This window comes from Dermochelys coriacea, chromosome 7 (assembly GCF_009764565.3).
Source record: "Dermochelys coriacea isolate rDerCor1 chromosome 7, rDerCor1.pri.v4, whole genome shotgun sequence".
NCBI classification, from domain to species: Eukaryota; Metazoa; Chordata; order Testudines; family Dermochelyidae; genus Dermochelys; species Dermochelys coriacea.
The window spans coordinates 114,407,348-114,434,531 of NC_050074.1; the positions used below are offsets into that span (position 1 = coordinate 114,407,348).

The 27,184-nt window shown below is 41.1% G+C and overlaps 1 protein-coding gene across 7 annotated transcripts in view; it reads left to right on the forward strand.

Moving 5' to 3' along the window:
* Positions 1–27,184, forward strand: part of ABLIM1 (actin binding LIM protein 1) — a 323,364-nt gene that overhangs the window by 289,181 nt on the left and 6,999 nt on the right. For 2 of the 7 annotated variants that reach the window (XM_043518178.1, XM_038409055.2), the window contains exons 13-21: positions 4,004–4,108; positions 6,035–6,082; positions 10,980–11,071; positions 11,225–11,330; positions 13,182–13,246; positions 13,548–13,608; positions 19,153–19,160; positions 21,411–21,485; positions 25,885–25,965. In XM_043518178.1, the coding sequence (XP_043374113.1) occupies positions 4,004–4,108; positions 6,035–6,082; positions 10,980–11,071; positions 11,225–11,330; positions 13,182–13,246; positions 13,548–13,608; positions 19,153–19,160; positions 21,411–21,485; positions 25,885–25,965 (641 nt within the window). Of the gene's footprint in view, positions 1–4,003; positions 4,109–6,034; positions 6,083–8,414; positions 8,562–10,976; positions 11,072–11,224; positions 11,331–13,181; positions 13,247–13,547; positions 13,609–19,152; positions 19,161–21,410; positions 21,486–25,884; positions 25,966–27,184 lie in introns of all 7 variants that reach the window. The other 5 variants (XM_043518176.1, XM_043518175.1, XM_043518174.1 and 2 more) reach the window with 4 other exon arrangements.

Genomic DNA, 27,184 nt, shown 5'->3' on the forward strand with positions numbered 1-27,184 from the left:
ATACAGATAACCATGTCACTTTAAATAATCATGCATTCTGCTACTCCTAGCTGATATGTAGTTTTCCAAATTAGCCATTGGTTGAACAGGACTCAGGAACAGTGAACCTAAAATAGAAGAACCACAGCACATGGAACATCTGATGGCACAAGACATTTGGGGACTGTGTAACAAGACAGGGCCAAACGATCAAAGTGGTACATATACTAGTTTACACATGCATTTGTATGGACAAATTTTGTGCATGCAAATCATGCCCCAATATAGTGTTTGTGCATCAATTCATCATGTGCATAGACTAGTCACAAGGATGCAAGTGACTTCCTTAAGCACAAGTGGAGGCCTCTTGGAAAATTTGTTATTTAATCGCATGCCTCAGTCAAGGTAGCATGTATGGTGAATTGCCTGGCTCTTCTGTCTCATTTTTAGCTTACTGGCCACCCTTAGGAACAAAAATACTTTTATCTGAATATTGGATTTATAAAGTATAAGGAAGGTGCTCAGCCAACAGCTCTGGGTGCTTTGCCATTGCTTGGAAATACAGGTTAAAGTTCGCAAGGACACCTGGACTGGAAAATGTGACTTCTTTTGGGAACTGCAATTCCACTGATGTCAAATTTTAAAGCCCACTTTTCCTTCTCTCTTTCTTTTTTCACTAAAAAGAAGAGGAGTACTTGTGGCACCTTAGAGACTAACAAATTTATTTGAGCATAAGCTTTCGTGAGCTACAGCTCACTTCATCGGATGCATTTGGTGGAAAATACAGTGGGGAGATTTATAAACACACACAGAGAACATGAAACAATGGGTTTTATCATACACACTGTAAGGAGAATGATCACTTAAGATGAGCCATCACCAGCAGCAGGGGGGAAAGGAGGAAAACCTTTCATGGTGACAAGCAAGGTAGGCCATTTCCAGCAGTTAACAAGAACATCTGAGGAACAGTGTGGGGTGGAGAATCGGAGAAATAACATGGGGAAATAGTTTTACTTTGTGTAATGACTCATCCATTCCCAGTCTCTCTTCAAGCCTAAATTAATTGTATCCAGTTTGCAAATTAATTCCAATTCAGCAGTCTCTTGTTGGAGTCTGTTTTTGAAGTTTTTTTGTTGAAGGATAGCCACCCTCAAGTCTGTAATCGAGTGACCGGAGAGATTGAAGTGTTCTCCAACTGGTTTTTGAATGTTATAATTCTTGACGTCTGATTTGTGTCCATTTATTCTTTTACGTAGAGACTGTCCAGTTTGACCAATGTACATGGCAGAGGGGCATTGCTGGCATATGATGGCATATATCACATTGGTAGATGCGCAGGTGAACGAGCCTCTGATAGTGTGGCTGATGTGATTAGGCCCTATGATGGTGTCCCCTGAATAGATATGTGGACAGAGTTAGCAACGGGCTTTGTTGCAAGGATAGGTTCCTGGGTTAGTGGTTCTGGTGTGTGGTTACTGGTGAGTATTTGCTTCAGATTGGGGGGCTGTCTGTAAGCAAGGACTGGCCTGTCTCCCAAGATCTGTGAGAGTGATGGGTCGTCCTTCAGGATAGGTTGTAAATCCTTGATGATGCGTTGGAGAGGTTTTAGTTGGGGGCTGAAGGTGATGGCTAGTGGCGTTCTGTTATTTTCTTTGTTGGGCCTGTCCTGTAGTAGGTGACTTCTGGGTACTCTTCTGGCTCTGTCAATCTGTTTCTTCACTTCAGCAGGTGGGTATTGTAGTTGTAAGAATGCATGTTAGAGGTCTTGTAGGTGTTTGTCTCTGTCTGAGGAGTTGGAGCAAATGCGGTTATATCGTAGAGCTTGGCTGTAGACAATGGATCGTGTGGTATGATCTGGATGAAAGCTAGAGGCATGTAGGTAGGAATAGCGGTCAGTAGGTTTCCGATATAGGGTGGTGTTTATGTGACCATTGCTTATTAGCATGGTAGTGTCCAGGAAGTGGATCTCTTGTGTGGACTGGTCCAGGCTGAGGTTGATGGTGGGATGGAAATTGTTGAAATCCTGGTGGAATTCCTCAAGGGCTTCTTTTCCATGGGTCCAGATGATGAAGATGTCATCAATGTAGCGCAAGTAGAGTAGGGGCATTAGGGGACGAGAGCTGAGGATGCGTTGTTCTAAGTCAGCCATAAAAATGTTGGCATACTGTGGGGCCATGCGGGTACCCATCGCTAACCCAGGAACCTATCCTTGCAACAAAGCCCGTTGCCAACTCTGTCCACGTATCTATTCAGGGGACACCATCATAGGGCCTAATCACATCAGCCACACTATCAGAGGCTCGTTCACCTGTGCATCTACCAATGTGATATGTGCCATGTGTACCATATCTACCATGTGCCAGCAATGCCCCTCTGCCATGTACATTGGTCAAACTGGACAGTCTCTACCTAAAAGAATAAATGGACACAAATCAGACGTCAAAAATTATAACATTCAAAAACCAGTCGGAGAACTCTTCAATCTCTCCAGTCACTCGATTACAGACCCGAGGGTGGCTATCCTTCAACAAAAAAACTTCAAAAACAGACTCCAACGAGAAACTGCTGAATTGGAATTAATTTGCAAACTGGATACAATTAACTTAGGCTTGAAGAGAGACTGGGAATGGATGAGTCATTACACAAAGTAAAACTATTTCCCCATGTTATTTCTCCCACCCCCCACTGTTCCTCAGATGTTCTTGTTAACTGCTGGAAATAGCCTACCTTGCTTGTCACCATGAAAGGTTTTCCTCCTTCCCCCCCCCCCCGCTGCTGGTGATGGCTCATCTTAAGTGATCACTCTCCTTACAGTGTGTATGATAAAACCCATTGTTTCATGTTCTCTGTGTGTGTATATAAATCTCCCCACTGTATTTTCCACCAAATGCATCCGATGAAGTGAGCTGTAGCTCACGAAAGCTTATGCTCAAATAAATTTGTTAGTCTCTAAGGTGCCACAAGTACTCCTTTTCTTTTTGCGAATATAGACTAACACGACTGCTTCTCTGAAACCTGTCTTTTTTCACTGTGTCACTCGGTTCCAGCTGGCATTGGTCCCCTTCTACACATTTAAAAAACAGAAGGGGCTTGGTTCTCCTTTGGAGTCACTACATCTGTGTAAAGTAAGTGCACGTGTTCTATTTTGATTTGCGAGCTCTTCTCGTCCACTTTACACAGGTGTAAATGATGGCACAAGGTGCAGGAGAGTGGAGAGTCAGGGCCAAGGTTTCCTTAGTTTTGGTTAGTGTCTGCTGCCATGTGGATGGAAAACTTGCTCTCAAATCTTGATGTCTGGGGTGGGAGGATAAGCACTGCAGAGAGGCCTCTGGCTCATTTCATCAACTTTCAGGGCTCCTGGGTTAATATGGTGGATCTGCTGGGAGGGGAAAGAATGTTCCAGTCAGAGCAGTCGTATAATGAAGACCTAAGTTTAAGAATTTTAACTCCTGTGTGGTTAAGCTAATAGATTTGTGAAGAACAATGTTCTGAGATGGCCTAGGTGACCTAACATCTATTTTCCTTTTCTAATATCTGTGATCCTTTGATTTAGGGAATTGTATTCCAGCTGCCAACATCTGCTTCTACATGCTTGGAAACCAGTTTCATTTTGGGTTTGCATATCAACTACTATACCACATGCCTGTGATTTATAACCAAAACTATCAACCTCTGTACTGAACCATTGCCAAATAACCTTCCATTCCTCTCTCCCGCCCTGCCCATCTAACCACCAGGCTGCCAATACACAGCTCCTACATGCATGCCGTCAGAATGAATGTGATCTGCTTAAAACTCAACTCCAGTCTGAATGTGAATCTCTGTCTCTGCAGGAATATTGAAAAGCAAAGTCACCCAGTGCTAGTCAAGTCTGTTGAATATTGTTTGTTTTTAGTTCTGTTTTAAACCTCTCTTCCTCCCTGGAGTTTTTGAGTTGACCGTCTTTTGGTTGGGTTTTTATTATGCTTGCTTCTTTATCACGCTCCGTTTTCTCATTTTGTTTTCTCCATTCTTCTCATTGGAGGCAATGAGCCGTCCAGCGGTCGGAACTCCCCTGTCCCTTATCGGCCAGACAGCCGCCCTCTAACTCCAACTTACGTTCAGGCCCCTAAACATTTCCATGTTCCAGGTAGGAGCTGGCACTCTGTGTCTTGGTGTCCTGTCACAGTGTAGAATGTAGCCTTTTTCACCTCTGTCTTGTCTCCATTACTTCACGCTGTTTTACTTGGTATGCGCACACAGTGTTCTGACTCACAGGGATCTGCTGAGAGGAGTCTTGTGTTTAGCAAGTGTGGAGGGATGGATTGTGGCTTTCTCTTGCCCTGTGCTTCAGCATTAGAATGGGTTGAGGTTCAGTGTTAGTCAATAGACAGTGAGCTGACCATTTAGGGCCTGATTCTTCTCTCACTTCCCCAAGCTCTGAGCCATGCTTGGAAGAGTTACTCCTGACTTTACACTAGTGTATGTGAGAGGCGAATGGGGCCTGGAGCAGTTATGATGCTCTCCAGCAAGAACAGTTACATCTAAGCATGCTCGTGATTTTCATGTCTGATAAAGACAACTCCTGACTTGCTTCGTCTTCAGCAAGACCATTCCAAGTTAGGTCTTTTTTTTTTTAACTGGATGAGAACAATTCTGTTTTTGTTTTTGTACAATAACTTGACTTCCCATACAAGGATACATAAAGTCAACATGCCCTGTTTACAAGGGACACACTGTTTTAAGTCAAATTTACAACTTTTCCACTGTGGAAAAAGTTTCCTGTTCCTGTATTTAGATGGAATGAGGGAATGTCTCTATTTATAACTTTCCAGTGTAGGCAGGTGGGAATCTATCGCATGACTTAAATACCCTGATAGCGTTTAGTTATTTGTTATTCAAGTAGAAACAGTGGTCCACTAGCAGGAACAAAAAATGCCTCTTTGTCTCTGGGTTCTGAATTTGCCTAGTTTAATCAGTGATGTAGGGCGTTGTCAGGCAGGATTTACTTTAATTTTCATAGATTTGCAAGGTTCCTTTCCTTGATACCAAAGATAAAGTTGTCTCCTTTAGCACTTTCATTGGACCCATGATGTGCATTGTATGCTTCTAAACATTTTCTGTGACAGTTGTGCTAATGTAACCAAAATCTATATTATACAGTAGCAAATGGTTATTTTGCAATGCAGATTTTCAGCCCCTAATAGAACTCATTGTGAATAATGGGCTTCTGATACTTGGTTTTTCACTGTAGCATTAATTTTGGATCACCTTGCCTGTTGTTTCTGTGATGAACTTGTACGGTTTTTTTTTTAGAACGAACCTTTGCCTGTTTCTAAATCAGCATCTATTTAAAAAAAAATTCCCAGTTCTTGAAGAGGTTGCTGTAGAAATACTGTGTAAGAGTTCTGAGGGTTGCAGTTAAAATCTAATGCATAATGTAATTGTAATGCTGTACAATATTTGTCACATAGAAATGCTTTTAATCTGTCCATGTTGTGGTTTGGTATTAGCACTACACTAGTTAGCATTGCATGGAGCATCCCTCTGGCCCAGTGCAGTATAATCGTTGGCTGTTCTCCAAAATGGCAGACTGGACCACATGTTCAGTAGGTTTTAATGTGAATTGTATGTTCACTGCATTGCTCTATACTCGGTCCAACTCATTGGTTGGAAGGGAAATGAAGCTGCTATTGCTGAAGCACAATTTTCCAGAATGTAGTCATTTGGGGTTGCTGTCCCCAAATTGCTTACATATTCACCATTGAAATATCTCCTTTGCTTGCATTTCTTCTATAATCTTTATGTTACTAATACACTTCTAAGTATTTAAAATGAATGGCTCATGACTTAGATGCATCAACATGTTGCAAAATAAATGGCAAAAGATTTCATACCACATGTCTGTGACTTTTCACCTGTTCTAGTATTTTCTCGAGTAATCCAGCTATATGTAATGCTAGAGCTAGCTTTCTGGCTTCTTCTTGTGCTAACTCCTTGGTTTAGTGTGTCTGTTGGTTTGGTGTTGCAGTTTTGCTTCCCCGTATTCACACATTTCTGCTTTTTAATTCCACAGATCAAGGCATCAACATTTACAGGAAACCACCCATCTATAAACAACATGGTAAACCCTCTTTCCTCTCTGTATTTTCTAAGTAGGAGAGTCCGCTCAATTAAAGATTTGTACAGCATAGCAGAAAACATCCAGTGTGTCACATTACACATTGGAAATATTAGTTTAAAAACAGCTTTTATTGGACAAATTGCCAAGTAGAAAGAATGAGTGGAATCTTGGCCCCAGTGAAGTCAATGACAAAACTCCCGTTGATTTATGTGGGACTAGGATTTTACCTTGTGTCTTTAACATGATTTAGATACCATACCTATTCCTACAGGAATTCATCATGGTAAGACTGATTTTTCAACAGGAGGATCTCAGCATATATCGTATTAACTTTGTTTCAGGCAAATAAACTACAACTCTTTGCTTCCACCATAAGGATGGAGATTTTTATTGGCAGACCAGTATTCCAAATGCAAATTTGCTAAAAGAGCTAAGAACAAGTAGAATTGTTGAAAGTGTTGTATGCAGTGTATCTCTGGGGAGCTGATTTGATTGTCAAAGCCAGTGGAGCAGCTTGGATAGCAAATTCTATTTGTTTTTCCAATATTCAGTTTCATTGCTACTTTAAACCTCTTTCCAAGCTGCCCATTGTTTTATCATTCCTCATAATAATAATAATAATAATGATGATGGGACCAGCCAACTGATTTGCCACTGCCTGATGCTATGGAACATGGTCCCTGTTATTACTGAATTCATTCACTATTGCCTTCTGCTATGAATATAGAATGTTTAATAGGAAAAAGCTTTTTTATGTTGGTAAAGCACATGTGACTATACTTCCTGAGGGAATTCTTGCATTTGCCTTTAGAGATCCTACACCAACCAGTATAGTTTCTTTGTAGGATTAGGTAACAGATGGACAGAATCATAAGTTTTAGATGAGCAGCTAATAGAGAGCAGCTGAGCTCACAAGGAAGAAAAAATATGGAGACCTAGTTTAGAAACCAGAGTCCCATTACTGCAGGTTTAGAGCCTCTTTTAAAAAAAATTATTTTAAACCATATTCTCATTTAAAAATTTTTCTTAATATTATTTTTTGTTTTTGTTATGTGTCTTCTCACCCCCCCATTAACATGTGAATGTTTAACCACTGACCTCACCAATTGTAATACAGTACTGTTTGAAGTCATGCTTTTGTTATCTCCTGACCAGCTTCTCCAGATTTCTGTATGTTTATGCATAGAACTTTCCCTGCCTTAAAATTGCCAACATTCCCAATACACAGTAAGACAGATATTTTCAAAGTGGCCTAAAGGATTTAGATGTGAAATTCCTGTTAATTTCAATGGGAATAAGGGTATCCCAATTCCTTATGTTGCTTTGACAATCTCAGACTAAAGCCGTAAACATTAAAATGGAATGAATCCGTTATTGAAAAATATCTGTCTCAGCTTCCTAGTTGCAGAGGTCTTTCAATAAAAGTAGGTCCAGGAATCATCTTCTAATTTGATCAAAAATAAAATGACTTGACTGAGGCTGATATTTTGCATTTTAAGAAGTAACAAGGGTGTTTTTAATACAAAGTAAAACACTAGATATTTTTTTGTCTAAGGTCAACAAATAAAAACCACAATGCACATCCCCACATTATATGATCATTTTAAAAGACTTTGGCTCAATTTAAATTTTAGATTTGTGCCACACTGCTGAGATAAGACTCTGGAATTCCTGATGAATTTTTTTTTTAAATATAGTACAGTGGTAAATTTAATTTCTGAAGTCTCTCTCCCTGTTGAGTTGATCTGAATAGAATTTAACGTTTATTACTAAACTCAAGCTCACTTTTGTTACTGAACTTGAATGAGTTACTAGATGCAGCAGAGATGTTCGAGTGATAAACACCTTTCTCTGCTTGCTACAGACCCCTTTGCTCTTGCAGTTTTTCACAGCAGCATAGGAAATGTTCTTAAATGTGGTGGAATTAAAATTAGTGCAGCTCCACTGAACTATTCCTGGTTTCTTGCCCTAAAGGGAAGACAAGTCAGCACACTGACGGCTTCATTAATGATCAGCTATCGCCAGAAGATACAGCGAAATACTGCTTGATGTATTTGCCTGAGTTCCCTCTATCTGTCTAATCATTTTAACTGGGTGCTACTCCACTGAAATCCTGTATTTTGTGCAGAGGGGGAGAGCATAGATTTGATTCTAAGACATTAATGCGGGGAAGAATTTAATGTACTGCAAGCTGAAACTAGGAAGCCAAAAGATCAGTGCATACACTTTTAATAACTGAACAGCTGTAGAGTATAAAATATTAACGAAGTAAGGAAAACCATGACACTGATGTAAGCTATAACATAGCTAAGTTCCCCTGATTGCCATCTAGATGCAACTGCTTTGGCAGCACAGACCAAGTCCTCCGAGGATATCATCAAGTCCTCCAAGTTCCCAGCAGCCCATGCTCCAGAACCCAACGAGATACCAAAGATTGAGACAGACCACTGGCCAGGTCCTCCCTCACTTGCGGCTGTAGGTATGCAAAAAACAATGAACTAAGTGACATGGATTAAGAGGTACATATAAATAAATTAGATTAATATTGAAACTGTAAGCTCTCGGGGGCAGGAACTGTGTCTACCTCTGTTCACCACATAGCACATTGAGGCCTTGAATCTGATTGGGGCCTCTGTGGATGCCTGTGCTGTAAATAATAATAGCAAAGAAAACAGGTCTCATAAAAGAACTTTGGGACTGTTAACATGGACATTCTCCCATAGAGGAGATGCATACTGTGCAATTGGTTATGGGCGGTTCAATGTCTTGAATGCATCATAGAAGCCTGACTTCTTTCAGTTATTAATTATTTCACATTCTAGTTCTATGCTAACAGTAAATGTATTTGTAAAGAATGTCATTTCTCTGGCCATGGAGCTTTTTCTGTGGCAATGATGAGCACTGTGAAGGAACAGTCATTGCATAGATACCTTCTGAATGAGACCAGCGTAAAAGTTGTTTTTCTCATCTACACCGCATCCACAGAATGTATATCTTTCTTTTCCATGTTATTACACTTCAGGTGTCTCATTCATTGTGTTTTCTTTGAATCACATACACAATCATTTTTTTTATGTCTTTTTCTTTGTGCTTTTAATGATTCCTGACCAGAAGGGATGCTAGGCAGCTAATTTAAACATTATTTCTTTAGAGATGCACAAAGCAAACTCTTTAGGTTGGTTATTTCAGTTTTGTGTGAAGAGTTTGACACTCAACAGTACATTCCGTGTAACTGTTCACAGAACTGTAACAAGGGTTAGGAATTCAGTGGTGTGAGATGAGGCAAATAATATGAATGGCTAATGTAGAGGGAATCAATTCACTAGAAATACCTTCTACATGCCAATTGAAACTTCACAACCTGTAACATCAAATCGATAATTCATGGGTATTTTTAATCTTTCATTATAACACCAATGATAACTATAACGTAATGTGGTGTTTGTCTGTGATGGGTCATCACCTCCTCCCAGTCCATTACCCACCTGCCAATGGACTGCATCTTGATTGTTACTATTTTAAATAAAATTGCTTCATACATTGGCTCTCAGGTTGCTCTATTTTTCCTGAGAAACTAAACATGACTGTGCAGAAACTGTATTGGCCCTAATGCACTCGGGGCTTTTCTGTACTCGGCAGTAAGTGGATCATTTACATATTAATTGACATGATTAAAAACAAACTCTTGAATCCGTGTTTAGGTTGGGTGCCTGATTTACTGAGTGTGATGTTTTCCATACAGAGCTAAACTGGACCGAACAATTGAAAAATAAAAAATGTGTATTCCTATTATTCTGCAGAAAACTCTACAGAAAGACTGAGGAAAATGGCATGTTTAGCAAACAAATCTTAACCTCTGTAACCTTTTAGCTACCTCCATGCTAGCGCGATTTTACAGTTCCCTGTATAATATTGTGTTGAATTTCAGCATCCTAATGGTTCAATTGCAGGGTTTGGTTTTTACTCAAAAACTCCCATTTGGTTATAATGAGAACTTTGACTGAATTAGGACGGATTGAAAAATTAGTCAGGAATTCAGGATTTGGCCCACAGAGGGAGAATACTGCTGTCATCAAAACTGCCTGTAGCCTGTTCATGACTATGTTCTAAAAAAATCATTGAACCTGATTCTCATTTACTCTACGGCTGCTTTACTTTGGTGGTCTAAATTGGCCACAGAGTGGATTGAATATAATTCATACCTACTTTGAGACCCCTCCATTCTGTCAATGTGGTGTAAAGTGGCCTTTGTGTAAATGAGAATCAGACCTATTGTTCTCGGCCATTTTGGTACATGTACCAGTGCTTTTAAAGCCAAGTCTCTGTGACTGGTGATTGAGGCTTCCCCTCTCTCTTAAGCTGATTGCAAGCCTCTGTGCTAGGTCCTGGAACACCACTGCTGCTTTCGTTCTGTTCACTTGGGGGTATTCTAAGCAAGTGTGAAGCTTTAGCTACTCCAAACTCCAATCTTGCAGTGGTGAAACTGGGACTTCAAACAGCTCCAGCCTCATTGCTATGTAAGTGGGTTTTGGAGTAGCCCAAACTCCATTTCTAGTTAGAGTATGTGCATATTTTTGGGAGGTGGGATGCACTGCCTAGTGCAACCAAGGGTTTCGAAGTCTAAACTGATAAGGAAGCCTAAACAGTTTGGGAACCAGTGTTCTATTTAGTATAACTTCTCGCTGTGGATAGTGTGAGACCAGAAGGGTGATGGCAGTGGGTTGACTTGCTCAGTGTTCATTTGGATTAAGGGTAGATTTTGAAAAGGTTTTGCATTTATTTTTTTTATTTATTTAGCAAACTAAGTTAGGTCATAATGTGTAGTAGTCCTTATGTTTCTGGTGTGGTGGGACTGATATGAGAAAGCTCTCTTTGTACCATGGTTTTATGGAAGCAGGAGCCGACATGAGACGCAGATCAAGTGGCAGAGAGGAAGAAGATGAAGAGCTACAGAGACGTCGGCAGCTACAGGAGGAGCAGCTTATGAAGGTTGTTATAGGCTTATCTTAATACTATTTCCGAATCTTCAAAATCCTCCACTGTGCACCGTGGACAGACTTTTCATAAGCAATTTCAATTGTTTTAATAAACCAATCCACCATTGTATTTTGCTAATATATTTTTTTTTCTTCCCATTTATAGCTTAACTCTGGTCTCGGGCAATTAATACTAAAAGAAGAAATGGAAAAGGAGACTCGCGATAGGCCAGCTCTTTCAGCCAGTCGTTATGATTCTCGAGTTAATTCATGTAAGCAACAGAGGTGAAAACTATCTCTAAATGGTCCATGGAAGCCCACATGGTGTGTACCTGGATCCTGGGCTTTCACTCCTGAAAATCTTGGTCTATATCTGTTGGCTTTATTGTTTAATCTAGAAATAATATTAAATTGAGGATTTTAGAAGGAACTTCTTGGAGGAATAACTCCTTATATACATAATGTGTGATGTAAAGTTTGGCCCTGGTAACTGCATTGCGGACACTTATCACAAACTAGTGGGCTAGCTTATTAAATTACAACAAACTAAACACACCTTGCCTAAACTTGAGCTTCACATAGCCTTTTAACCTTTCCCACAGGGGAAGAGGAAATCAGCAATGCCTTAGAGAGCAGGGCAACACATTCCAAAGTGCTGGATCCTAGCGAGTCAATGTCTGTCTATCTAAGCTAGCATTTCAATCGGATACATTACATTCCAGAGAAAAGGCAAAAGTATCAGCTGTCTTTAACTGTTTGCTTACAGGGAGGTCAGTGATGCAGCCAAGAGTTTGGCCTTTTATGTATATATATTTTTAATATATTCTTTTATCCCTGGTGTACCTATGTGCCCTTCTCAGAGCTCCAAGGATTATTCCTCACCTGTTTTACTTCATTCTCCTTGCCCTCAGGGCCCTGCATCATAAGTCTGCTCCAAGCCAAGAAAAATCAAGAGCAGCTCCCTGTGGAACCTGTCATTGCCATTATTCCATCATTCTCGTGGATGGCTGCACAGCAAGATAAAACTCTCTGTTCTTCCATGTTATATGAGTATGCTGTCTCTACAGCACTGCAAGCCCTTATTGGTCAGGAAGAGAAGAACCAGGCTAGGGCTCAGATCTCTCCTGTGACCTTTCATGGTCACAGGGCTGGTGTCTTTCTAATAATATCAGAGGTCACAAAGATGAGCAAATGCACTGGCTAGAGAGTCACATTTCTGGGTGTCTGAGGAAGTGGAGAGGGGTGCTAATTGTGGGGAAGAGAGAAGAAAGTCCCTGTAATGGAAAATGAATTACAATGTTAACTCCAGAGGCACTACTGTAGGACCATATGACCACCCACTTAAAACTGAAAGCCAAAGAAATGCCATCGTGCCGCTGCACTTTCTGGCATCAGCTAAGACATTAAGCAGAAGCACCGTGGTACCACAGGAAAGCCTGTTTCCTTGCTATTTTAGATGAAACCAGGAGTGGTGGAACCTGTGATCTGGTCATGCAGGATTTCCTAACCCAGCTGGGATAAGCTTTGAAGCTAGATGCTTAACCAATCCAAAGCCCCCAACTTAGAGTTGAGGTTCAGCCATTACTATCACTCGAATCCTGCTCCCAATGAAGTCATGTGGTTGGGTACATATTTGGCTCTCTTAGCCAGGTTGTCAATGTTTGCTTTCCAAAGTCTATGCCGTTTCTCAAACTTCATTGTACCGCTACCCCTTCTGACAACAAAAATTATTACACGGCCCTGGGAAGGGCAATCGAAGCCCGAGCACCGCTGCCCCAAGTGGGTTGGCCAAAGCCAGAGCACTGCCACCCTAGCAGCGGGGCCAAAGCCAAAGCTCGAGGGCTTCAGCCCTGGCAGGGAGGCTGTAACCTGAGCTCCACCATCCAGGGCTGAAGAAGCCCTGGGGCTTCAACTGCAGCCCTGGGCGATGGGGCTTGGATTCGGCTTCCATCCCAGGCCCCAGCAAATCTAACGCCGGCCCTGGTGACCCCATTAAAATGGGGTCACAACCCATTTTGGGGTCTCAATCCACAGTTTGAGAACTGCTTCCCCAAATGTTCTGACTTTGAGTTTCCAGTGGATTTTTGGTGTTTTAATAGGACTTTTCTCTCCTCCCCATTCAGCCTTACATGCCTCGGCCTCCAAAACCTCCTCCCTCCCTGGATATGGAAGAAATGGACTGCACAGGGTAAGATGGCAGCAGTGTGGGGAATCAGAAGGTGGAGTTAATGTACAGTCTGCATATTTATTTCCCTATTGATCCCAAAAGGTCTATAAATTGGATCAATCTTTCTTTTAAAACTAACATCAGCAGAACAAAAACCACCTGCTACCAAGAACCTTGCCCCTCCCCATTGACTAGATTCTGCTAGTGATGTGTACTGTGCAGCAAGACCTGAGAGCTGAAGGCCTTTGTATGAGAAATACCTGCACAGTCATACATATGTGAACTGTGCATTCATATGTCCATGTTTTCCTTCCTGTTACAGCCGGTGTCTACAGACTTTGGTCAGTACAATAGTTATGGGGATGTGAGCGGTGGTGTTCGAGGTAAGACTGAGTTGTTTTAGTTTTTTGTTTTTTTCTTATTTTGCTTTGGTCCCTGAGTGAGCTGTGACTCTTGCTTTGGTTTCTGCAGTTCCTTTTAAGGCATCAAATGTGGTTGGTCTCCTGTCTGCGTCTCAATTTTTACCCTTGTCTGGTAAACTCCAGAGTTAACGTAAAATGTGCAGACATTTGTCAGCATTTTTTTTCCTAACCACTTTATGGGTTAGAGTCTCATTTACAGCAAGGATCTGTTCTAGCAGTGCAAAGGGGTCTCAGTGCAAATGAGAATCAAACCTTATGTATTTATTCAGGGATGTCCACTGAGTTCTGTTTTGCTATATTATAGAGCTGCAAATTATACACCATGAGCAGCATGGTCTGCCACCATGAGCCACAAGATTAGGAGCTAGGGAGCGCTAAATTCTAATCCTAGCGCTGCCACTGGCTTGCTGTGTGACTTTGGGCCAGACATGTAACCTGCCAGTGCCCCAGTCTCCTCATCAGTAAAATGTGTTCATGATTAATATTTACAAAGTGCTTTGAACACACAAAGCCCTAGAGTCATGCTCCATATTGTTGTGTTTCTGTTGTGAGAAATGTATCAGGTAAAAATGACATGGTGCTGTTACAAAGCACTCCTTGATCTGCTGCTCAGAGGTGTGGGCTCCGTTTTTTAGTTTACAAATGAGTCTGGGACTGCAGTGGCCAACATGTCCATGTCTTGGGTTCAATCTGAAAGCTTGGGCACATGAGTGTATTGGGTCTGGTTCCCATATCTGCTATGCTGGTGTAAATCAGGATCAATTCCACAGGCTACGTACGTTGTGTACAAGTGCTGAGAGTGAGACTGGAATTGGGCCCTTTGTATACATCACTTGCCATTACTGCAGTTAGTCAGAAGTTGCATTGATTATGGCGCGCAGATGCCAAAGCATGAAGTGATGCAAGATTTCACAGGGGAGTTAATCCTCTCTGAAGCAGGAGAAACACTTTTTGTCCTTTTAAAACATTTTTTTAACTTCACCTTTTGAGGGCCAGCCCAGTCACTTTAGAGGTCGTGCTGCCAGTGTCAGTGCTCCATAAACTGGCAACCACCAGGAGAACCACAGTGGCAACATGGCATGCCTCTTCTTGGAGTAGCCTTTTGGGGCGGTGAAGAGAGTCCCATGTAGGCCTCTCCAGCCAGGGAACATTGCTATAGTATGGTGAAGGGGAAGGGAAGGTGTCCTTCATTCAGCTTTTCAACTATGAATCAGGCCCTATCTGCATCCTGACTTGTAAATGAGCATGTAAAAAATGGTTAGTTTTAAACGAGGTTTGTGTTCCCATGAATCACGTTAACTACATGGTTAGTAGTGGTGACAACTAACCATGTGTCATGCAGGACAGTGGGCTTGGCTGTCTCATCAATGTCTGAGGAGATCATAATATTATTTTCTGCTCCTATGGGTCCCACAACCATGCCAGTGTAACTGGACTGGCCAGACTTTCTTCCTCCCTATTGTTCGGTAGAACACTCCAGAATGCTTTGTCCCATATGCTGCTTGTACTGCCCTGTGTAGCTGCCAACCCAGAACTCAGAGGTGCTCTGATTTTCCCATAATGCGAACACTGTCAGATACTGATGGGGGTGTGCATGCTCAGTCAAGGTTGACAGATGGTTGCACTGAGCAAAAAGCTCATGAGTGCTCACAGCTCAACCTGTTTGTGGTAACAGGTCCGATGTGGGTGTCATGACCTGGCTACAAAAGCATGGCTGAAGTTGTCATGTAATCTTAGGCTTAGAAAATGGATGGGACTGTGAACTCAGGCCTCATTACATGATGCAGCTGGGTTTGCTGAGCTGCCTTCTGCTATTTATTGTGGTTTCTCCCCTTTTCCAAAAGGTCTTAATGTTGGGAAATCCCAGGTCCTAGTGCCAGTGAGGTTAACTGCTTATCTGACAAGTGAGGAAGCTCTTGGGATAATCTTCAGTGCATTCAAGCAGAAATGATGGTCCCATATGTGTGGACCCAGCCATTTGTGTTCACAAATGTAGCATCTAGGAGTTTCAGTGAGCTATCCTAGACCTACAAAGCACGTCAGGTATTTCATAGCCTTGTAAAACATCAGGAGACTGGATGAATCAGTCAGTTGATGGAGAAGCCTACAGGATGAAAATCAAACCAGCTTCTCTGGGCCTCATCTGTATTAAACAGTGCAGAGCCTACACTTGTTTTCTTCTCTCTGACTTTTGTTATACACATCAGAACAGAAACAACTGGTACTTTTTAATATCTGCATTTCTACTAAATATGGAGACAGACAGTCCTCCTCCTTAGTACTAAAAAGTCAAACAGCAAATTCTGCATGTGCTAAAGGCTTTAGGGATCGTTCAGAAGTATGTTATATGTATCAATAGGCATGTACTGCTCCAGGCATGATTATACAGTATTTCTCAAGATGGATCTAGCCAGGGATGGACAACTGGTCAGGTACATCTGAGTTAGTTAGCTGAAAGCTCTCCTATTCCCTATGACATTTTCTTCACTACTCCTAGAATGTGGTTTATGTTGGATATTCAGCTCTCCTCTGCAAGTGAAGGGACCCTGCCCAATGTCCGGCATAACAGCATGCAGCAGAGTAGCTAAGTACTGCATGTATATTTTGTACCCTGTACACAGAGAATATGAACTTACTTTCTGTAAATGTCACATTAGGGGAGTGGGCCTCTGGCTAAGGTTAGTTAGGATTTCTGGGTTCTGTTCCCAGCTCTGCCATCATCTTGTTGTGCAGCTTCTGACTTTCAGTGGGAGTTCCTGCAGATCCCTTTGACAATCTCACTCTTCGATCCTATTTGTACTGTAAAATGCATAGAGCCAGCTAAAACAATTTGTTGGGTTCTTTTTTTAAAAAGATACCTTTTCAAACAGTCTGAAAATGTCCACCAAAAATGTTTGTATAATTTGAAACATTGCAATTTTTGACTCAGTGAAAGTTTTCCAATTGAATCGAATGGGTTTGGAATAAGCTTTTTGTGAGATTCCCCCCAGACCTATCTACAGTAGGACTCTGTGGCTCAGGGACAGTTAGAAAATCCCATGAGAGACAGATGGGTCCCTACTCTTTGCTCTGTGAGGCATAGCAGTACTGCAATGCCGATAGGAGTGCCATGTTTGCTGATATGATGGGAGTTCAATGCACTTGCAGAGACTAATATTTTGATGGTGATTACTTTAAATAATAATTTGCACTTTTGTACTTATGAACGTTACTTGAATTGACCCACAAGAAATATATTTCTACTAGCTATGCCCTAGTGCTTATATTCTTTACCATAATGACTTAGGACTTGCACAGGAAGCATGTACTGATTTAACTAGGACTGTCAATTAATCGCAGTTAACTCATGTGATTAAGTAAAAAAAAATTAGTCGCAATTTAAAAAATGTATCACGATGAATCACACTTTTAATCACACTGCTAAACAATAGAATACCAATTGAAATTTACTAAATATGTTTTGATGTTTTTCTACATTTTCAAATATATTTATTTCAATTACAACACAGAATACAAAGTGTACAGTGCTCACTTTATATTATTTTTATTACAAAAATTTGTGCTGTAAAAATGATAAACAATTTTTCAATTCACCTCATACAAGTACTGTAGTGCAATCTCTTTATCGTGAAAGTGCAATTTACAAATGCAGATTTTTTTTGTTGCATAACTGCACTCAAAAATCCCAAAACAATGTAAAACTTTAGCGCCTACAAGTCCACTCAATCCTACTTCTTGTTCAGCCAATCACTAAGACAAACAAGTGTGTTTACATTTACGGGACATAATGCTTCCCACTTCTTATTTACAGTGTCACCTGAAAGTGAGAACAGGCATTCACATGGCACTTTTGTAGTTGGCATTGCAAGGTATTTACGTGCCAGATATGCTAAACGTTCATATGCCCCTTCATACTTCGGCCACCATTCCAGAGGACATGCTTCCATGCTGGTGACACTTATTAAAAAAAAACGCATTAATTAAATTTGTGAGTGAACTCCTTGGGGGAGAATAGTATGTATCCTGCTCTATTTTACCCACATTCTGCCATGTATTTCATATTATAGCAGTTTCGGATGATGACCCAGCAAATGTTGTTCATTTTAAGAACACTTTCACTGCAGATTTGACAAAATGCAAAGAAGGAACCAATGTGAGATTTCTAAAGATAGTTACAGCACTCAAGCCAAGGTTTAAGAATCTGAAGTGCCTTCCAAAATCTGAGAGGGATGAGGTGTGGAGGATCCTTTCAGAAGTCTTAAAGGAGCAACACTCCGATGCAGAAACTACAGAACTGAACCACCCAAAAAAGAAAATCAACCTTCTGCTGGTGGCATCTGACTCAGATGATGAAAATGAATATACATCAGTCCGCACTACTTTGGGTCGTTGTCGAGCAGAACCTGTCATTGGCATGGACGCATGTCCTCTGGAAGGATGGTTGAAGCATGAAGGGACATATAAATCTTTAGTGCATCTGGCATGTAAATATCTTGCGATGCCAGCTACAACAGTACCATGAGAACAACTGTCCTCACTTTCAGGTGACACTGTAAACAAAAAGTGGGCAGCATTATCTCCTGCAAATGAACTTGTTTGACTGATTGGCTGAACAAGAAGTAGGACTGAATAGACTTGTAGGCTCCTAAGTTTTACATTTTCATGTTTGAATGCAGTTATTTTTTTGTACATAATTCTACATTTGTAAGTTCAACTTTCATGATAAAGAGATTGCATTACAGTACTTGTATTAGGTGAATTGAAAAATACTATTTCTTTTGTTTTTTACTGTGCAAATATTTATAATCAATAATAATAATATAAAGTGAGCACTGTACACTTTGTATTTTGTGTGGTAATTAAAATCAATATATTTGAAAAGTAGAAAACATCCAAAAATATTTTAATAAATGGCATTCTATTATTCTTTAACAGTGCGTTTAATCGTGATTAGTTTTTTCTAATCGCTTGACAGCCCTAGGTTTAACTAATGTATAGGATGTTGCATTTAATTAAGCCAATTTCTAAACCAATGTCATTAAATTGGTACAGTTTTCTCATTTGGATAAGGTCTTAGATTCTAATTCCCTTCTCCCTTAAATCTTTCCCTTGACTTTCAGTAGAAACTGGATCAGGCCTTTCGATTCAAGTCAATCAAAAATTCTGACCTATCCCCAGCAACATCAGTACATCACATCAGTTACAACACTGTAGATTGACTGGGACAGAGAGACTGTTACCTTTTTCATGTTTAATTATAAAATAAGCTGAAAAGAGTTACTGGAGCTAATGCACCCTTTTGTGAATTGATAGCAACTATCTTCCAATATCTCTGAAAAACATCAATAGTATCAAAGTGGTGAACAGCAAATGGATGTCTGCTGGAGTCTGCAAACTGATCTGATATTGCTTTTGCTGAACAATTAAAATTTTCTGTTCGGTGTTTGTGACCAATCCATGTTCTTCCGCATTCTAATGCTGACGAGATTTCCCTTTGCTTTTCAGATTTCCAGGTAGAGTACGGGTTTTCATCCTTCAACTGACAGCAGAGATAAAAACATCCACTCTGTTATTCAAGTCTGAATTACTGCTACAGGGAAGGGTTTTTTAAAGACATTTGTTCAGTTTATCTGCATGTTTAAGCATAATCAACGATGTAGACTTGTATCAACAAGAGACAGGCACAGCTAAGATTCTTCCTGGTACAGCCCCAGAACTGTATGGGTGAGGAGGCCCGCACACCATTTTTGTGACCTGCTTTGTAAAGCTAATTGATGTTGAAATGAAAGTTATCTGTAGTGGTTCCTTCTTGGCATCTGAGCATGGGTTCTCTCTCCCGATGTCTTGTCCCAACCAAAGGGTGGTCTAGACACATTCTTCTTCATTCTGGGGGCCCCCATCTTCCATACTACAAGCCCTAAACTCTCCCTTTTTGTCTGTGGCTGTGAACATGGAATTCATCCTCCAGCTGAGAAAGCTGGCCAGTGGCCTCCTATGATGCTGTCACCATAGATCTTCCAGCAGTAGATGCTCTTGCAAGTGCCAGCCCCTCCTCTCCGGATCCCAGTGATAACTTTTTGCCATTGCATATCTTAATGAATGTTCACAATAATACGTATTTGTACAGCACCTAGCACAATGAAGCCCCAACATGGTTGGCCTGTAGGCGCTATGGCAATATAAATGCTAAATAATTATTATAATTTAAATACTTGGGAAAATTGATTATGTACCATATCAAAGACGGATCTGCAGTGAGAGGATAACAGATTACAAGATATATTTGTCATGCCATGCATTATGCTTAAAGTGTGGTTATGCTATGAACAGTAACTATGTAGAAATGGCACCTTCTTAACCAAGAGCTGCCTCCTTTGTGCATTCCCAGTAAAATCTGCCTATTGTGACAAAAATAAGTTGATGCTACTTTTTCACTTGCTATCACTGTAGAGCCAATACACCTAGCAGAGTGTAAACTGGAGTCTATTCATGCTGGTACATATTCAGCAGAATTGTTCATTAAATGCACGAATTAACTCTAACTAAGGTCAAAGAATCTCTTTCCATTGACTTTAGTGGGAGTTACCCTAAATTTCAATCAGTTGTTCCTGTGGGAAAGGCATTAGGTTTTCCCAGGTGTCAATGAAGATAAAATGGAAAAGTAGGATACACAGGTGTAACAGAGCCTTTGTAATAGGACCTGCAAAGCCTTTATTACTGATTATGTGTGAAATGGAAAGAACTCAGATTGACTGTCACATACAGGTAGAGTTTGCAGTTAGAAATGACACCATTTTACTTGTCAACTGAGCATATCCGATATAACTGAGTGCCGTTTGTTATGAGAAAAAAGACTTGAGAGGAATTTCATGGTGCCATTTTTGCAGTCATTTTTTCAGAGTAAAGCCACACTCTAACACTATCCAAGTGATAAAGTGACAGTTGCAAGAGGCAGCGTGGCCCAGTGGTTTAATAGTGCCTAGACATATTGTCATGTGGGATCTGAGTTCACAGGCGCCAACTTGAACTGGCGCCGGTGGGTGCTTGTGCCCCAGCCCCGCCCCGACTCCGCCCTCTCCCTGCCCCTATTAGATCCCTCCCTAAATCCCTGCCCTGTCCCCGCCTCTTCCCCAAGTGCACCGCGTTCCTCCTCCTCCCCCTCCCTCCCTCTCAGACTTGCCATGCAAAACAGCTGTTTTGCAGCGCAAGCACTGGGAGGGAGTGGGGAGAAGCAGGATGCGGAAACGCACTCAGGGGAGAAGGTGGAGGTGGAGCGGAGGCGGAGGTGAGCTGGGGTGGGGAGCTGCCAGTGGGTGCTCTGCACCCACCAATTTTTCCCCATCTGCGCTCCAGCCCCGGAGCACCTACAGAGTCGGCGCCTATGTCTGAGTTGAGGTTCCAAGCTGCAAGCCCACAGAGGAAGCCATGGAGACAGGAAAGGTGTGGCCACTCTGTAGTAACCCCCTGGTTGATTGGGAGTGGTATGGATGGGTTTCACAGTGATCCATGTCCAGGCCTACTGAGCCAAGAGCAGATCAGAGCCTTTGAGGGAAGGAAAATTGGAGATGGGATCCAGACCTCACCTTAGAAAAATAATAAGCCGGAGTTATGACAGTGTTCCATATGGTAAGATTAATTGTTAAGATTTGCAGAAAGTTTGAGCATAAATTCACCTCTGTTTTCACCATTACATAAGTACCTTTTCCCTGTGTGTGTGTGTATGTGTAACCTGTGTGTCTGACGTATACCTGTATCCGATGCAGTCCCTCACGGATGGTCATGTCCCCGGAATGAGAATGGACAGAGGAGTGTCTATGCCTAACATGTTGGAACCAAAGGCAAGTGCAGCTATTATTCACTTTCCTTCGAGACAGTGAAGGTTTGACTATGTACTGCAGATGAGATACTATAGGAAATGTCTTGACTCCCTGTTGTTTCTCTTTCCCTCATCCCAATCATTGCTCCTTATGTGCCAAATCTCTCTCTCTGTGCTGTCCCTCACCTTGCATGGGTGTGCCTCCTGTCTGCTTCAGGGGTGGGACAAGAGCAGCCACAGTGTGCAGCCCCAAGCAGGGATTTCAGAGGGCAACATTGAGAGGCTGAAAGTGCTTGAGTGATGCCAAATGCAGCTCATTCCCTGTACAGCTGTGATTCAAAGAGCCAAAACAGCAGGAACCCACAGTGCTTAAACCTGGATAGACGCATAACTCAGGAACAGGCATATTTAACTGCAGTGAGGCAGGGTTAGTTACAGAGTATTAGTGGAAAGGGAAGGGCTTAATTCTCATACTAGGGCCTCTTTATATCACTCCAGCTGTGGAAAGAAGCCTTGGTATAAATGAGCATCAGATCCTAAAAGTTAAATAGGGTTTGATACTCAAGTTATTGGAGCAGGAAGAGAAGTCATTTATACACAGGCATTGTCCAACTTACCCAACTGTGTATGCTGCTTGTTAGTAAAACAAATGCAGTTATCAGCATAGCTGTTATGCCTCTCCTTACAGTACATCTGAAACCTGTGGGTTAAAGCAACACACCTTTCTAGGGGTGCATGCTAACCCATAAGAAGAGATCATTCTCCTTATTAAGAGATAATGTGAAGCTGCCTGCTGCAGTGAACAGATGCATTTTCCCCGCCTCTGCTTTTGAGCAAAGCTCACTGCCTTTCTGAGATTCTCTCTTTCAATTTATTTCCAATCCTGTTTGAATGGTATAGTGAGCCAAAAGGGAAGCATGAAAACATTATTTTCGAGAGTAATTGAAACACAATGGTGAGGGACAGCAGCAGTGCATCTTTTCCTGTGTATTAGTACAGCACCTGCCTTGATGGTACTGTATGTAACAGATTGGCACACCTACCTGTCCAGTTGGCAGAAGCCCTGTATAATCTCCAGATGACTCCTGTGTGACCAAGAGGAACATTCCTTAGGTGTACCTCCGTTTCCCACACAAGCATTTAGACTGATGCGTGCTCACCAAAATCTGTCATTTCTCAGTATTCAAATGAAACACTCTCATGACTCATGTGACCCAGGTGCATTAATCCCCATGTGACTAGATTACACTCAACTCTTATGGTTCTACAATATCTTGGATTTTCGTGTAAAACATAGTGAAGGAAGTAAGGAGAGGCATTGTTCTTAGTCATTACTGTTAATAGTCACAGGGAGAAGATTGTTACCCACTAATGTGAAATGTGGCTTATGAGAAATGAATTGGGAGTTGCGGGGGAGTTTTAGTCCATTTCCTAGCCTGCAGATGGCACCATCCCAAATTAGCTATCATTTAAATTGGCACAAACTGAGACCCCAAGTTGGTAGCCTCAGTAGAGAAGCCAAAGTCTTAAGCAGGCAAAGAGGCTGGAGCACCCAAGTAATCCATCTAGCCATTGAGCTGCCATCTCTACTGAATTTTATGGGACAGTCCCAGTTTTGAAGAGCTTGAGAAGTGAGACAGATGGTAGGAAGCTTGCGCTGCTGGTGCCCATACTGTACCTGTTCTAACAATGAATAACAGACTCACATCTCCAGGGCTGTCAGTCCAACTGCCTTCATCAGCCCTAAATTCCATTTTGAAAAGAGGGATTCTTAGGGTGTTTGTTGAGAAAGGGATGGTATCACCTCGCTATAAAATGTAATACTTTACAACTGTGGCTAAAGGCATTTTGGGACTGAAACGGAGTGTTAATAGTGAGAGGGATTCAATTAGAGCTGTGTTTTACATTGTGTATATTTCTCTATTGATGGTTAACCTGCTGAAAAACTATGGTTTTGCCAAAATCCTAAGGGTTGATGTTTCTGCCTTTAGGGTGAGCAATTTTTACAGACAACATTGCCTTTTCTGATTTTGAGCCAGCATCAGACATATTATAGAAGGCCCAATCCCCTGGCTTCATAAGCCTTGACCTAAATGAAATGCATATTGTAAAAATATATTTATATATCTACCTTGGGGAATTCACCACTCCCTAGATCCTGCTTTATTCTGGCTCCTTATTCCAATATAATGCCTGCTTTGATGCAATATAACTCCTTACAGCCACCATTTCTGTTGATGGACCCAGGTAATATATTTTTAAATAACTGTTGTTCTTCCTTTGAGTGGCAAATTCTGACATTTTCCTAAGGGTAAAATTTATGGGAATTTTGCTGAAGTTAAAGTTTAGTTTGTGTTGACATTTAATAATGTAGGGCCAGGTTCTCAGCTACTGTAAATTGGTGTAGCTCAATTAACTTGCCAACACCAACTTAAATGAGCTGAGGATCTGGCTCAAAATGTGTGTTTATTGCCCATGAAAAATATGGGATGTGGAAATCAGTGAATTTCACGAAACTTCACCCAATAGAAACAAGCAAAGGGTACCTCAAAAGGGGTTAGAGTTTGTGTATTCTGAAACCAAGAATTATGAACTATGCTATGTAGTGAATTTTTAAATATAAAACGTGACGATGACCTCAAACCTTTGAAATAAGCTTTCCCTGTGTTCACTGTGGTTATTTTATGACAAGTTACACTTTTTCATATAAAATTGTATATTGTAGTTATTTTAAGTGTTGAATAGAAACAATGTAACTCTTAAATTATAAAGTAGAACTAATTGTACAGTTATGAGAATGTCAGACTCTACTAAGACATACTGGTTGTAAGATATGGTTAAGTACACATTATTTAAGTTATTAACTACAATAAACTCAATGGTATGTTTATTTATGGCTGAATCTTATTTATTGTGCTTCTGAAATATTTGTTGGGATAGTTGGTGGCTATGGAATGAACTTAGTGAGGCAGGACAATACAAAATTTTGTCACCAGAGACAGTCTTAATTTCTAAGAATGTTAAGTGTATTTATAACATTGGCTGGCTGCATAGCGGTTTCTGTGAGAGGAATTGGTGGTCTCTGTCCTTTCCCCAGTGGACAAATATGCACATCACTAAAACCACCACCACATCTGGCAGTAAAGGCTAATCCAATTTGCACTGAAGCCCATGTTAAAACTCACATTAACTTAAATAAGAGTTGGGTCAGGCCCTAATTGAGAAGCTTGTGGGCATGCTCAGCACAACGGCCAAAGGTGAAATGGACAATAGGAGGTGGACCATTAGAGGTTCCATTACCATTAGAAATGGTCTCTCTAAGTTATGGCAAAGACACATAGGTGTCTCGGCAAAGGGACACCTGCACTATTGCTGTCTGTGCTGTAGATATTTGATAACTAAACAGAGGGCTTCAGTTTCCAGGGCTGTGAATCCAGCACTTTATTTTAGGCACCAAATTTTATTTATTCCTTTCTTTGGCATATCATTTTGATTGGGTTAGATTGATTAGGGAATAGCTGACAGGAAAAGCTCCAAGTCTTTTCATTTTAAAACTGTGGCATTAAACCCTGTCCAAATAAATGAAGAGCATAATCTTCCTTAGTCCCAAAAATTGATTAATGTGGAATATCTGACTATTCAGTACAATATTAATCAAACCAGAGAACCTCATAAAATATTGTATAGAAGATTGAATGGATGTATGCCATGTTAAAGAAGGGGAAGGCATGCAAGATAAATTCCTACTACAAAACCTTTTTCTGCAATCCATCCATCGATGTCAAGGTCAAAATGCACACTGGGGACCCATTTGTTTGTAAACAAATCAGCAAACAACATGAAAATAATTCATCTGATAAATTTCATTCAACACAAGGCCCAATGTGGTAACTAACAAAGTTGTTAAGAGATGCTACTTTTTCTGACTATTTTCAGGTGGTGGTGGTTGAAGTACAATAAACATTAGTTCTTTTCCTTAGAACTGTGCAAATTATTGCAACCATCAGAAGTGTTCATGAATGCAGTATATATATTTATACCTAAAAAACTCCATGCTAACTTACCAAGTGGCAAAAAATTGACTAGAGATGCATCTTTGTGGCTAAAAACAAATGTATATATTGTACCTTTTATATAAGTCTGTGGGAAGTGTGGATATACACATCTCTGAAAATGGTGCTGACGGGTAATGTATTTACAAAATGTGGTTGACTTGGTTTTGTTAGCGAAGGAGTATTTGTTCAAGCCAGACTGGACTTCACTTTCAGGCAACTTGAAGCTTTTTTTTTTTATAGTTTTGTAATTTCCTTCTAAGAACAGTGGTTGTGTGGTTGGGTGAAGAATACATATATGTTCTTTTGTTTTTGAATGTAAATACGTCTCTTCTCCCTCCTCCCCCCATCCCTCTTATACACGAACAGATTTTTCCATATGAAATGCTCATGGTGACCAACAGAGGGCGAAATAAAATATTACGGGATGTAGACAGAACCCGGCTTGAGGTAAGGAAGCAAGTTCCTAAATATACTTTCCTACTGAAGTTTATTATTGTTCCTCATTTGAACGATCAAATGTAGAAGTGTGGGCCCTTGGTTAGAACCAAGAAGCCCTCTCAGAAATGCCTTGCTTAGCAATGGAGATTTGTCAAGAGGAAGGATTCCGGAGGTGGTAGCAAAGGCAAAGCATTAAATACTATAGCAATTGCAAATCTGCATTGAGGAATGAGTATGAATGTCTCATTTAACCTCACCGATAGAACTGCTCAAGCATCCAGTTGTATTTGCTCATAAATTGATGAGAAGGCAGATATTGGTAAATCATTATCCAATAATCATAGGATCATGAGATCCGGTCCAGTATCACATCTCTGACAGTGGCTGGTTCCAGTTGCCATTGGTGCTGGGGGTGCTGGCTTGAAGTGGTTTCCATCATATACAGGGTTTACCGTTTGATTCATTAGCTCTCAGCACCCCCACTGTAAAGATTGTTCCAGCCCCCCTGCCAGCTGCTACGGAGGAGCCAGGGATTCCAGACTGCCCTGTTATGGAATAACCTGCCCACAGCAGAAGTTTCTTCCCAGCTGCCATTAGTTAGTGTTTGCCTTATGTCTAAAAGCATGAGGTTTATGTCTCTACTTCCACATTAAAAATTGTTCATGAATGTGAGTTAAGGAGACTTGGGCAGTTGTGTGATGTTCTGATTCCTTGTGGTTATAAACCCAGTTTCTTTGAAGGGGGCCACCAATATCCAGACAGCATTATGGTCATTTCTATATGTTTTTAAAGGAATGGATCTGTGACCTATAGGTGTAATACTGCCCTGTGTTTTGCTTGTGCACCATGGAGAGCTTCGTGCTCCCCACCCAGCATATTCTAAGAAGCAGTGGAGGAAGAAACCTGTGTACAGTCTGAGACAGCACTATGAGGGGGTGTGGCCAGTGCAGGTGCTGGTGCACCACAGCTTCAAGGGAGTGTGATTTGCTGGAGAGATGGCTTGGTCAAACCTTGCTCTCCCTAGCACGTGTTGTGCATGCTGCTGCACATGCTAGCTGGCCCAGCGTATTGCCATGCAAGGAAGGCAGTCCTTTAATCACTCTGTCTGTTTCCCCCTCTTAAAATGGAAACAGTAATACCTATGTCGCAAGCTAGCTGAGAAACCTAATTAATGGGGGACAGTGAAACCTAGTGGATAGAGCACTGGAGTGGGATTCAGGAGACCTGG